Source organism: Pteropus vampyrus, unplaced genomic scaffold (genome assembly GCF_000151845.1).
Source record: "Pteropus vampyrus isolate Shadow unplaced genomic scaffold, Pvam_2.0 Scaffold179, whole genome shotgun sequence".
NCBI classification, from domain to species: Eukaryota; Metazoa; Chordata; class Mammalia; order Chiroptera; family Pteropodidae; genus Pteropus; species Pteropus vampyrus.
The window spans coordinates 2,048,162-2,061,598 of NW_011888960.1; the positions used below are offsets into that span (position 1 = coordinate 2,048,162).

General features: G+C 51.4%; 1 protein-coding gene and 1 long non-coding RNA gene across 4 annotated transcripts in view; one reads left to right on the forward strand and one right to left on the reverse strand.

Annotated features, from left to right (window-relative positions):
• The window catches only part of BNIP1 (BCL2 interacting protein 1), an 8,815-nt gene extending 2,657 nt beyond the window's left edge, over positions 1–6,158 (forward strand). Inside the window, exons 3-6 of one of the 3 annotated variants that reach the window (XM_023537151.1) lie at positions 1–26; positions 2,259–2,360; positions 2,552–2,670; positions 5,541–6,158. In XM_023537151.1, the coding sequence (XP_023392919.1) occupies positions 1–26; positions 2,259–2,360; positions 2,552–2,670; positions 5,541–5,737 (444 nt within the window). In that variant the 3' untranslated portion in view covers positions 5,738–6,158. Of the gene's footprint in view, positions 27–2,258; positions 2,361–2,551; positions 2,671–3,111; positions 4,506–5,540 lie in introns of those variants that run through there. The other 2 variants (XM_023537149.1, XM_023537150.1) reach the window with 2 other exon arrangements.
• The window catches only part of LOC111746214, a 13,833-nt gene extending 725 nt beyond the window's left edge, over positions 1–13,108 (reverse strand). The window contains exons 1-2 of the long non-coding RNA XR_002783017.1: positions 13,097–13,108; positions 8,930–8,932 (exon numbers count right to left, since the gene is read on the reverse strand). This is a non-coding gene — a long non-coding RNA (uncharacterized LOC111746214). The remainder of the gene's footprint in view (positions 1–8,929; positions 8,933–13,096) is intronic.
• Between the last annotated feature and the right edge of the window lie 329 nt (positions 13,109–13,437).

Below are 13,437 nucleotides of genomic sequence, written 5' to 3' on the forward strand. Positions count from 1 at the left end.
GAGAACCACAGGAAGCAGATGCTCAGGTAGGCGGGGCCTCTGCTGGGTCCTTCGCTTCTGGGAGGGGGAGGGGGGCTGCCTAGTAAACCTGAGTTTAATGACTTCATCGTGTCATTTACACACAGACTCAGTGTTCTCTCTAGATCGGTAATTCTCCATGGGGCGAGCAGGGGCTTTGGGGTAGGGGGATCTGGGCATAGTTTACTAAAGCATATTTAATGTTACACTGTATTTTATATTTTTAAAACAGAGCCAAAAAGATGGTTGCTATTGTAACTCAGGTTCCTTTTATCTAAAGAGAGTTGATATTAGACAAAGACCACTCAAAGTGAACCTATTTAAGATGGATCAAAATTTAGAAAATTTTGAATGGTACTTTATCTGCAAAAAATGAAACAAAAAATGGAAATAAGCTATGTTAAAAAAAAAGTTGGAGCGTTTGCAGCCGTGTGCTGATACTTGATTAACGAAATCCGTTGTGCTGTTTCTTAGTATTGAATTGGGGTACTTTTCCAACAAAATTGTCCGACGTCATGAGCTAGTACCTGTCCCTTCACATTTGACTTTTTGTGCCATAAAGATAAGAGAGTTTTTATTGCGCAAGTATCCGAGGGCCCATCAGCATCCCCAGCCCTCCAGGAGCCAGGTCGTTCTTTTTTAAAGTCCCTGCTTGGCCACCCTCCTCCTAGGCGTCCTCTTCGCCCTCGTTGACTGGCCGAACTCTGCCACATCCGGGTTTGTCTGTGGCTTTGCTTCTGATTTGAGTAACGCCCCAGCCTCTTCCCACCTGACAGCAGCTGCGTTCGTGACACCCAGCGATCAGAGGGACTAACGGACAGGGTAACAGACGGGGTGGAGGCCAGCATCAGTAGTAGGGAGGGATGTGAGTGGCCGTCGGCGCTGGGGCACTCGGCTCAGTAGTGATACTTTGTGTCATGATGACTTTTGCTTCCTGCGGCCACCAAGGGAACTCGGATTATAAACACTGAGTAAAGAGGACCCCCTCCCTGTGTATGGTGAGCCATGTCGGACAGTCAGCTCAGCGTGGGTTTAGAGTTGAGCGTGGCCGTGATCACGCCGTGGGTGGCGTACGGGGTAGAGGGGAGGAAGTGGTAAAGTTGGACTTCGGCGATGCGTATGGAAGCGGCAGTGGTGCTTGCCTGGGTCGCCGTGCCTGTCACACCCAACAGGGACTATCTGCTTGCTTGTCTTCCTTCCGGAGAAACGTGGGCCCCTTGAGGGCAGCCACTGTCGCTCCTTACCTCTGCATGGCGAGGCTCAGCAGAACTCCCTTGCGAACAGTTTGAAAATGTAACGGATTCTTTTTAAATGTCGGGTGTGAGTTGGTGTGGCAGCTGCCGTTCGGGCGTCAGAGAGCTCATCCGAAGACTTTCAACATAGGGGTGCTGTTAAAAACCACCCTGTCAGTTCACGTACTGTACGTTTGACTTTTTACAAATTTCTGGGCTTAGCGCAGTGGGTAGGAGCCAGTCGTGAGAGTTCTAGGGCGTGAGTTTCAGTCTCCGAGGGACCCAGGTACCTTTTTATAGCCATCAACACAGCCTCCACGGCCAACTCCAGGGAGCTGCTCACCAAATGGGACTTGTCTGTCATGCGGAGAGCGGGCAAAGAATGTAAATAAATCAGGTCGAACCCGGCCCTGCTGATGCAGTGTGTTTGTGTTGTCCGTCATTTGTCTGTGGCGTGTACAGGACAGCGGCCTTTGAAGAAATATTGAGGCGCACTGTCTTTATGATTTTTTTTACTTCTTACAGCATATGCTGACTGAACAGCTAATGGGCCAGAAAGTGTCCTAGGTACTGGTGATGGAAAGATGGTGAGACATGGTTCTTCTGGAACAGGAGCAAGGAGTACACAGGGCAGAGCAGTGAAGTGTGAGGGAGGTGGACAGAACCGGCCTGGTGTGCTCAGCTGCGGGGTTGGAGGTTCCGCTGAAATCTGGAGCCTCTCTGGGCTGTAGACAGCCACGCCATGGCCAGATGGCTCCCTCTCGCTGCCCCGGGAGAAAGGGACAGTTGCGGGCAGTAGGAGATCGTCCTGGGGTGGCCAGGGTCCAGATGAGAGGTGCCGGGGCAACCAAGAGGAAGAGGCGGCGGGAGGTGGGGATGGACTCTGCCGGCCACCCCTGGGTGCCCTTCCCCGTCACTCCCTGCCTGGATGAAGAGCTGCTGTGACGTGAGCTGACTGTCAGCCTGGTGCCGTCGACAGAAACTCACACGTGACCCTTCTGATTCCAGCAATCAGACCTGCTGGAGGAAAGCGAATCTCACTTGCAAAATCGCTATCGACAACCTAGAGAAAGCAGAACTTCTCCAGGGAGGAGACCTCTTAAGGCAAAGGTATCTCTCCCTGTCACAGGAGGTCGCAGCGGTGCGCGTCCCCACTCGCAGTCTTCGAGACATCGGCATTGACTGAACATTTAAAAAAATATGTACTAATTTCATAGATTAAAAAATGGGACCCCTTTGCATGTGGGCTTTCTCGAAGCCAGGCTTTTGTTCACGTCCCTCCTCCCACTCTGGACTTATAGGAAAACCACCAAAGAGAGCCTGGCCCAGACGTCCAGCACCATCACGGAGAGCCTCATGGGGATCAGCAGGATGATGGCCCAGCAGGTGCAGCAGAGCGAGGAGGCCATGCAGACACTAGGTAAAGCCGGGCCTGGAGTGGGGAGCTGGGCCCGGGGACGCCGGCTCCTCCACCCCCTGACTTGTGTGGCTTCTCACTCTGTGACAGTGCTGCACTTATTTCTCTTGTTGGTTTTTATAGTCGTACGTCCCCATTGAAACGTTCCCCAGCAGAAGCCCTCCCAGGGGCTCGTGTGAAAAGCAGAGATCCCCAGGCCCTCTCCTGCAGAGCGGGTGCCAGCAGGGCCAGGCAAGCAGCCCGGGATCTCTCTTGGGACCCACAGGGCCAGGCCACTTTGGGGATCAGTGCTTGGAGAAATGGTTAGTGTGCCGGCCACCTGCTTGTCGGCTCGGACTTCAGCTTAGTCATACTCCCCAGTGTCATTTTCACTGTGAGCTCCTTTTAAAAGATGTGGTCAGAGGCCACAGAAGCAGGAGCTTGAGACCATCTGGTTCTATCCAGCAGCTTTCGTCTGGCGGCTCCTTTGCCATGCAGAAGAGAATCGGCCCTCCCCTCTGTGCAGGAAACAGAAGAAGAGTTTACTTTTCGAGACACTGTTGGAAGATTTCACACAGGGACAGAGTAGAGTGCATGAAGCCGTCACCCAGCTGCAACAGTTGTCAGCTCGCGGCCAGTCTCGTTTCAACTCTGTCCTCACCGTGCCCCCATCCGGATGAATTTAAGGCAAATCCTAGACATCGTCCACAGATATCTCAGTATATCTGTCTCTAAAAGACTCTTGAAACAAAAAAGAAACAACAACAACAAAAAAACCAAAACCACAATACCATTATCTCCCCTAAAAATTATCTGTAATTTCAAACCCCCTTTTTTTTCAGTGCACTATTCAAACAGGCCAAAGAAAAGGGAAAGCAAGTAGTTTGTCCCCAAGGTCACCTGTGTTTGAAACTTATCTGGGCACTTAGTCTCAGGCCAGCTGGTCCCCTCATCTAAGAGCACGCTGGGGGCATGGCCTGAACCTGGGAGAGCCTGGGGGAATGTGAGAAAGGGGACGTCCGGCCTTTGAATCAAGGGCTTTTCTGCTCGATGCAGGTGACAGGCACCTTGCCCCCGACACATATATCAGAAGCAGACGATGTACTTACGTAGTGGGAAGGGAGCACAGAAGCTGATGTGTTCTGGGCTTCTGAGGACTGCTCTTGGGGCACATTTTCTAATCATTTCCTTATGGCTCACAAATTCAGCTTGATTTAAAAGCCTGGTAGGGCCACAGTTTTTTTTTTAAACAGCCTATTAGGGATATGATGCCTGGAATTTGCTGCAAAGTCGTGGGATGGGGGACTTGCGTGGGGGTCGCAAGGGGCCAGGGTTGCTGGGCATTGGTGGTTCTCGGCTAGGGGTGATGGGCACCTGGCATTTCATGGTACTATTCTGTCTACTTTCGTGATGGTTTAAAATTTCCAAGAAAAAAAGTTAAAAAAAAAAGCCCAATGGGGTTTTACTTACCAGGTTCTTATTCGGTTTTTGAAACGCAGAGGCACAGAGAAGATGGCTGAGAGGGATTTTTGTTGTCAGTGTTCGTTTGTTTTAACCCCTTATCTACCCTTTTCGGAATGCTTCTCTGTTTCTTCTAGTAATTTCTTTATTTAATAACTTTTCATCTTGTGAAAAGGTAATATAAATTACACGGTTAAAGAAAAAACCTCTAGGCCAGCACCGTCTAATAGAAATATCGTATAAGCCACATATGTAACTTTCAGTTTTCCAGGAGGCACGTCAAAAACAGTAAAAAGAAACATGAAATCAATTTTAATAATGTATTTTATTTAACCCATCGTATGTAAAATATTACCATTTCAATATGTAATTAATATTAAAATTATTGAGATATTTTACATTCCTTTTTTCTTCGTACTAAGTCTTCGGAACCGCGTGGGTATTTTATACTCAGACGCATCGCAGTTCGATTGGCCACATTCTACGTGATCAGCGCCACACGGGGCCAGATGGCCCTAGACGATACGGGAGGGAAACAGAAGCACAGCCCCCACCCCGACCACCCTGACCTCCAGGTCTGCTCCCCAGGGGCCACCACTGTCACCAGATTCTTTTACGTCCTCTGAGAGCCTCCAGGCATGCGCGGCACTAGTGAATTAAATTTCATTTATCCCCCCTTTCTTACAAAAGCGAAACATTTCACACGCCTTCCCCCCTTGCCTTTCCTCTTAACGTGTTTCACTCTCCGGTGGTTCTGATGATGCCTCGTTTCACTCTGGGAGAATGTTGTCAGGTAAACCTTCCCCAGGCATCAGGCCCAGATACCCGTACTCCCAAGTACAGTTGACGCCTGGGCACAATGAGCCTTATGGGATATGTGCCTTCTCTCAAGTTTCATGCAGTGTTCAGAGCACGGGCGTCACATCATTAAAGCTGCAGCCATGTCCAGGGACCGAGGGACTGGTACGTGTGAGGGCTTGTGGCAGGGCGCCCCTCACAGGCGGAAAACCCGGCTGCCGCCCAGCTTCTGCCCCCACGCAGACCTCCCAGGGCCGGGCAGCCGGTTTTGTGGCTGGCGGTCCTCAGCAGCTCCTACCTGCTTCAGGAGGCTGACCTTGACCGTGAGGAAGAGCCCTCTCCACCCTTTTCCCTGGTGGCCACGTTCAAGGGCTCCCAGTTATGGGAGTAAGGGCTCCCATACACTGCGACAGTGCGTGTAAACAAACCATGTCACTCTCGAACCAGGAACCCAGGGAAGTGCCTTTCCTTATTCTGTCCTGTTCCTCCTCGCTCCTCTGTCTCTTCCCGTCCTTGCTTCTGGCCCCGGGGCGCTGGCTTCAGGGCACAGTGCTGTTGCTGGGAGCCGGCAGAGCCATCTTTGGGTTTTCTGCTCCGCAGCCTCTGAGTCAGGCTCCCTCCCTCTTATGTTTCAGTCAATTCCTCCCGGACTATCCTGGATGCCAGTGAAGAATTTAAGTCCATGTCGGGGACCATCCAGCTGGGACGGAAGCTCATCACAAAATACAATCGCCGGGAGCTGACAGACAAGCTTCTGATCTTCCTCGCGCTGGCCCTTTTCCTCGCTACGGTTCTCTATATTGTGAAAAAGCGGCTCTTTCCGTTTTTATAAGATCCTAGAGCGGCCAGCTTTTATCTTTTAAGCTCCAGCGTCAGGATCCAGCCGAGCTTCCGAGCTCTGGCCCAAGTTCCAGCTGATCTGCGCCCCTGTCGGCTCCAGCTGCCCAGCGGGTCGGATGGAGACGGCCCCCAGGCTTTTGCAGGTGGCTGCCTTGTAGAGGGCGAGCAGAGCAAGGGGAGGAAGACCTGTCATCAGGACGCCTACAGGGACACTGACCCACGAGCCATCGCCCGCTGCAGGTGGCTGCCACGCAGAGCACTCAGAGACCATCCTCCCGGATTTGATGCTTGTCCCCTCTCTCCCTCTCCTGCTGTGGCCTTCATGCCAGTCTGCTGGAGGGAAGAGGGGGCGAGGCAAGAAGGATGATGAAAGCTCATGTCCATTCCTTGAATAAACTTGACTATTTAATAGAGTGGACTGCGTGTGGTTTTACGAGGTATCGCTCTGGCTGTTTGTGTGCTTCTGTTTTTGATATCCAGATTTTCTAGGACGTGAACTTAAATCATTTATTCGTTCATCCAACTAAGAAGTGAGAAGCCACAGCCACATGCTGACTGTTACAAATAGGTCGGTAAAGCAGCCGTGGTCCGTCCCTCAAGGAGCAAGAAGAACGAGATGCCACAGGCGCTAAGGAAGGAGCGTGCGAACAGCCCCCACTGCAGGTGGCTCGCCCGACACGTGTAAAGGCTGAGCGGACAGCAGCCTGGCCTGGCGCAGGGTGTGCGGCGTCTCGGGGCCTGGCCCACGCCTTTCTTTTGGAGATCAGTGCTAAATATAACCAAGGAGAGCGACGCTGGTGATAAGCTGAGGCCTGTCAGGGCCCGAGTTCTGTTGAGGCCAAGGGGGTAGGGCCCAGGAGAGGCCCGGCCAGAGGTGTCCGTGTCTCCGTGCCATGGTCCTGGCTCACGTCGCCCAGGAATCCCAGCCTCCCCCACTATTTATAGCCCCAGGGGCCCTGGGAGGGGTCATGTGGGAGCTGAGGGGAGAGTGGAAAGAGCGTGGGCTGTGAAGCGTAGTTCTGAGAGTTGGTTTTGAGTCTTTGCTCTACTACTAATGGGCCACGTGATCATGGGCTACTTACCTTCTGTCGCTAAGCCTCAGCCTGTGCAGCGGGGGACGATGGTCGGTACAGATGATCACAGAGTCAGAGGAGAACGTCAAGTAGCAAGTGCAGCTTCGTCTGACTGGGCAGTGGGTTTCCTGCAGCACACAGCAGGGGCGGTAAGGAAAGCTGCCCCGGGCATCGGGCTTCTGTTTAGATCTGTCTGAGCAGAGGGAGGCAACAGCTAAGTGCCAGACGGACGGTCACGGGACCGAGTTAGGAGCTTGGCTGCATACCTCAGACTAACGAGTTTAATGAGTAGGGTCTGCATTAAAGTGTGTGCCTGTAGATACACTTAGATATCTAGCATCATCAAACAATTTCTGGCCCCAGAAGACGTGCAAATCGGGCACGCATGTGTCTTATTTATAGTCAAATTAAAGCTGAGAATAAAGCACAGATGGAAAATTCCCGCTCGGATTCCAGCTGTAAGGGCAGCAGATGGATGTTATCAAGTTAGGATTTTCCTGTCTTAACATTTTTCTTTACAGTTTCCCGTTAATTGTCAACATCCTCCTCACAATATGGAAATGTGTGGGCTCCGTACGCCTTTGAAATTCTCCCTTTGACACTTTATTCCTCGGTTACTCGTCTCCTTCTGAAAATGGTGTTGAATTTGACCCATTCCGAAATGTCATCGGTAACATTTATTTTACAATCCCAAATCCGCTGCGGGGGTTAGAAGGCCTCCCAAGCTGGCTGGCTGTGCAGGAAGCCGCCATCTCCACGTTCAACCGGGAGGGGGCAGTGTTCACATTCGCTCTGTGGTCTTGCCGAATAGGTGCCCAAGTCCCTCAGTCTACACGAAAAGCCCTTATGGATTTTTTTTTTTTAAAAAACAGATACCAGGTTCTTAAAAAATATATATAAAGCCTACTTATCTATCTTGGGAAGACATTTCACAAGTGACTAATTTTCACTGCTAAACAGTAAGACAAGCTTGTATTCTACATTTTAATTAGCCGACAGTCAAGGAATTAAAAGTAGAGAGCAGCTGTCAAGACGTCTTTCACTCAAGTATTTACTCAGCGCCATTTCGCGCCAGGCACCAGGTTAGGGGTACACAGCGAACAAGACGAAAATGCCCTGTGGTCACAGAACTCACAGCATGTCGCGGAGGCAGGCCGATGGCACCCAACACCCAGTAAGTCATTCACTGTGTTAGAAAATAAGTGTTTTGGGGGAAAAATGGAGCCGGCGATGGAGCTCTGGGATGCAGGCGTGGTCATTAAGTCGAGCGGTCAGAGCTGGCCTCGCTGAGGAGATGAGGTTTGGACAGCCAAGGGGAGAGGGACCAGCTAAAGCAAAGGCCTGTGGTGGAAGCGTCTGTGATACTGGGATTTATAATAGGAAACATACATTTGGTCTTAGTCCTGTCCCCGGCATAGGGCTCCTAAAACCCTTGGAATTTTTCATGAGGAGAGTGATAAATGTGTATTTTGTTAGGTCACTTTTGGGCACTGCCCACCCCCACCTCCCCCACCCCCCAAGACAGAGGCTGGTTTCCTGCGAAGCCAACCGTGCGATCACAGGGTTGGAACTTGCAAATTCCCCCTCTGACCTGCGGGGAGGGGAGAGGGATGAAGATGGGGTATAATCACCCACGACCCGATTCGATCACTCATGCTTTTGTAACGAAGGCTCCATAAGACCCCAGAAAGACAGGGTTCTGAGAGCCGAGTTGGTGAACACATGAAGAAGCAGGGCGGGTATCAGGAGAGAGCCTAGAGGGGCGTAGAAGCTCCATAGCCCTTCCTCACACCTTGTCCCAGGCATCTCTTCCATCTGGCTGTTCCTGAGTCATGTCCTTTGATAATAAACCAGTGATCTAGCAAGTAATATCTCTGAGTTCTATAAACCACTCTAGCAAATTGAACCCAAGAAGGGACTCATGGGAACCTCCGATCTATAGCCTGTTGGTCAGAAGCACAGGTGACAACCTGGACTTCCAGTTGGATTCTGAAGTGGAGAGAAGGGGCCGTCTTGTGGGACTGAGCCCTTAACCTGTGGGATTTGCCACCATCTCTAGACGGTGTCAGAATTGAGTCGCATTGTAGGACACCCAGCTGGTGTCAAGAGACTTGCTTGGAGATTTGGAAAAAACCCACACGTTACAACTGGGTGCAGAACTGGAGCATGACCGGTACCTTTGGGGAATAGCAAGGAGGCCAGTGTGGCTAGAGCAGAGATGGGGGACAAAGTCCTGGAAGGCCAGGGAGGTCACTTGAAGGATTGGTTTTGTACTCTGAATGACATTGGGAACCCTAGGAGGGCTTTGAGCAGAGTGGCTTGATTCGACTTATAGGCTGATAAGAGACGAGTTAGGACAATTGCAGCTGTCCAGGTGGCAGATGATGGTGGCTCGTACCTTGGCTGATAAGCAGTAGAGCTGGAGAGAGGTGGTCATATTCTAGATATATTTTGAAGCTAGAACCAACTGGATAGGGTTTTCTGAAGGGATGAACATCATTCTTAAAGGAATAAAAGCAAGAAACAAGATTTTTGGTTTAAGCAACCAAAGGAGGAAGAAGATCAGGAGTTAGGTTTTGGACGCGTTGCATTTGAGATGCCTTAGACACCCAGGTCAAGAGGAGAAGTAGGCAGGTGGCTATGTAACTCTGGAGTTTGGGAGACCAGTCAGGGCTAGAGGTACGAATGTGGAACTCTCTGGCACATAGGTGGAAATTAAAGCCATGAAGTTGGACGAGATCACCCAGAGATCCGAGTACATATGAAGGAGAAATAAAGACAAAGGAAAGAGAGGAACCAGCAAACAAGACTGAGGATGAGTGACCAGGGAGAGCGGGCACTCCTATTCGACCTTTTAGGGAGTCCAATTGTTCTTTCGATCTGCCAAACAAGAGGTTTTCTTATCTTCAAGAGTCTGTATTTTCCATCGTCTTCCTCATCATGACTGTAACGGTCATCAAAAGCATCTAGTATTTGTTGAGTTCCCGCTGTGCGTTAGACCCCTGAGGGCTCCCCTTAGTATGACGCCCCGGATGACAGCGGTGCCTGTGCAGCGGGCACCACAAGGGCATCTGGAAGGAGAGAGAGTTCCTCTGGGACGGGCCCGGGAGAGCTTGCTCCCCGTGGGCCACAGCTCTGTGTCTCCTCGTCACTGCCCGACTTCCCTGCAGGTCCACGTCAGCCTGGCTTCTGCTACCATCACTTCCCCCCAAACAAGCCTTGCTAAGGCCGTCCATTACCGCCAGGCTGCTCCTCTGGAGGACGTTCGTCCCCGCCTTTCCTCGTCTCTCAGCACGTGTCGCCCGTCGGTCCCTGGTCGTCCCAGGGCTCCCCGACTCTGTGCAACCGCTCTCTTCGTCTGCCTCTTGCTCCCCTGGCAACTGCTGTTCTCTCGTCTTTCTTCGTCGTCTACTTAGCCTTAAATGCTGGCTTCGATCCCTTCCTTCCTCGCCCTCAATACATTCCGTCAAAGCCAAGGCCATCCACGCCCTACGGCTTTAACCGTCATCTGGAGCATCGTCATCACCGTTCTGAAGTCACACCTCCCCTGCAGACCTCTCGGGCGTGCTCTGGGCCCCTCTCATCTCCATTCGCTTGTCCCTGGCTCCTCCGCGCCAGCGCCAGCGTGTCCTTGACCCCTCCCTCCACGCACGGTCCTCTTCCCTGACGCCTCCCATTTCCCCTTCCTGGTCCCCTTTCCCTTTTTTTTTTTTTTTTTAATTTTTTAAAATTTATTTTATTTATTTTTTAGGCGAGGCAACCCTTGGTTGACCTCACAGATTGCAAGGACCTTGTCAGCTTACAATCCCTTATTTATTTATTTTTAAAAATTTTTTTACGCCTACAGCCCCTGGTCTTCCTAGGTGGTCTCCCACCCAAGTACTAACCTCCCTTTCCCTTCACACCGCTTCCCACTCTCCCGGGGCCTGAGACTCCGTTCACACAGGTCCACATTGGCCTGAAAAGCAGGTGTCCACACTTTGCATTGGTGAATTTCGGGAAACAAAAAGGCCCTGCTGGGGACCCTCTGACAGGGCGGCTCCATTCGGTGATGCTGCTAAGGAAAAAAAGACAGTAAAATGTGGAATAAGCGAGGTTTTCTTTCCTGGCTAATGACGGCTCCGCTGGGGCCCTGCCTGGGGCTTTGCCCAAGCTGGATTTCTTCCCTTCGCAAGGGCAGAATAAAAATAGCCGGGGGCTAATCTAAGAGATACCAGATAGGAGTTGTGAGGAATGAGGGCTGCAGGCCGGGGGAGGGGAGGGGTGGGTGTTATCAGCCCCTCTCCCGCAGGCCCCAGCAGCAAAGCCCCAGGGCCCGCTGGTCAACTTTCCTTTGCGGTGGGCCACTGTGCTCCGTGTGGCCTTTGGTGGCAGAGAGACCTGGGTTCTAACTGTACTCTTCCTGGCCATGCACCCCTGGGCAAGGATCCCCCCTCTTTTGTTTCCTCATCAGAAACACAGAGACAAACAATGGCATTGACCTCTTAGGGGTGACAAAACTCTCACTGTCTCTCCCACCGTAACCCCTATGGCCGCTGCTTCCAATCTCAAACGAAAGGGGGGGGCCTCCTTCCCCTTTCTCTGTGGGGCTTTATGTGGGGGAAACAAAAAGAAGGTGCCTGGGCTGGCAAGGAATCAGGACCCAAGGACAGAGTGGAGTTTCTGACGGGCAAAGGGCTGAGAGCAGAACGGAGTGGGCGGGGCAAACCGATCCATCAAAAAACAACGACAACAACAAAAAACTCAATGAATGAGCTCAGTGTACAGTGTTCTCTTTTTTATTATTCTAAAGCCTCTGTTCTCCTCCCCCTGCAGTCTCGTTTGCTGGCAAAGAGTGCCCCTGGATCAAAACGAACCCCAAAAGTCACAAACGAACATGGACTGAAAAATGAAGAGACAGCCAATTTGTTTTAATCTGACCGTTTGACAGGTACCCCCGACAGAAATGTCCCAGTTTCTAAGCAAGGCGTTCCTGGTTCGCCCAGCCAGCTCTTCTGTGGGGTTCTCCGCCGTCCCCTGAACAGGTGTGAGGATCAGTGGGTTCAAGGGCCGAGGGGTGTGTTGTTAGACTCGGCAAGCTGCTGGCTGCCTTCCTGAAGGACCTCAAACCCAGCGGCCACCAGCACCCGGTCCGTTCCAGCATCTCACGGAGCGTGCGCTCCGGCTACACTCTGTGCTGCGTGCTGGGGCGAAAGGGACAATCCCACCCGCCTATCGCAGACGACCCGGCTCCAGACAGTCACAGCAGAGAGTGGTAAGGGTCCTAAAGGGGGCCCCAGGGAGCTCACGGAGCCCAGAGTGACAGCTCCCTTCGACTGGTAGGCCAGATAGGAAATTTACACAAAAACGTGGTAAGCAACCACGATGAGATTCAAAAGCGGTATTGGGGAGGCGTTTAGTAGAGCAGGTGGCGGTGATACCGATAACTGCCCCCCACCCCCACCCCGAGCTCCCACTCAGCGGGCTCTGCGTGTCATTTCACAACCCGCGACGTCTGCCAACCCGCAGTGTGACTACAGTCCGCGCAACCGAGGTCCAGAAAGGTCCAGAAACAAACCCAAGGTCCCGTCCCCACCCCCAGCCCTGAGCAACCACTAATCCATTTTCTGTCGATCGATTTCCCTGTTCCAGACTTTTGCGTGCTTGAAATCATAGAGCGTGTGATCTTTAGTGATTGGCTTCTTTCTTTTCACTGGCGTAATATTTTCCAGGTTCATCGACGTAGCGTGTTAGCAGAACGTGATTTCTTTCTATGGCTGAATAACATATGGTGTATGGATGTACCGCGTTTTGTCTACTTGTTTGTCTGTTGATGGATGTTTTGGGCGTTTCTACCTTTTGGTTATCATGAATATCTTATGAACATTTATGCTAAATTTTTTTGTGAAGACATATGTTTTCGTTTTTCTTGGGTATATACTAGGAGTGGAATTGCTGGGTCACGTGGTAGCTAGATCTGATGCTTTGAGGGGCCGCCTCACTGGTTCCCGCAAGTGGCTGCACCCTTACACATCCCCGGGCTTTGCCTTCTCTGAGCTGTGTGATGTGGAGTGAGTTCCTACACCTCTCTGAGCCTCACCTCTTCGCTGCCATCGAGAGGCTCAATACTCAGGGTTTCAGGAAGAATTAAATGAAAACACAGGTATGAGGGCACTTTGCAAATTAGAAGTAGTTTGGTAAATCTAAGAGTAAGTCTTTTTTTTTTTAAATTTTTGCTCAATTATCATTGTATATGTGTTTGGTTTTGTGACTTAGGGGACTTATTCTCATCCCAAAACGCTAACGAGCAGAAGACACTGAGGCATCATTATCTTCTCTGACCTGTCCCTGTTAAAGACAGATGCCAGCGCTGTATGAAACTCAGGGTTCCCCTCCCGGCCCTCTGCTCAGGGAGCCAACCCACAGGGGCCCCTGAATTTACAAACACTGCAGTTTCCGCCACTCAGTGGCGAAGTTGACCGAAGGTTGGGTCTGATGGCACAGCTGAGACAGTCGGTCCATCTTGGCCGAGCATGACACTCGGCTCCTTACAGCATTTACAGATGACACGTGGCATCTATAGTGTGGAAAATTCTTCCCAAGGCCCTGGCGAGTGGCATGCACCCTCGATCGTGTGCCT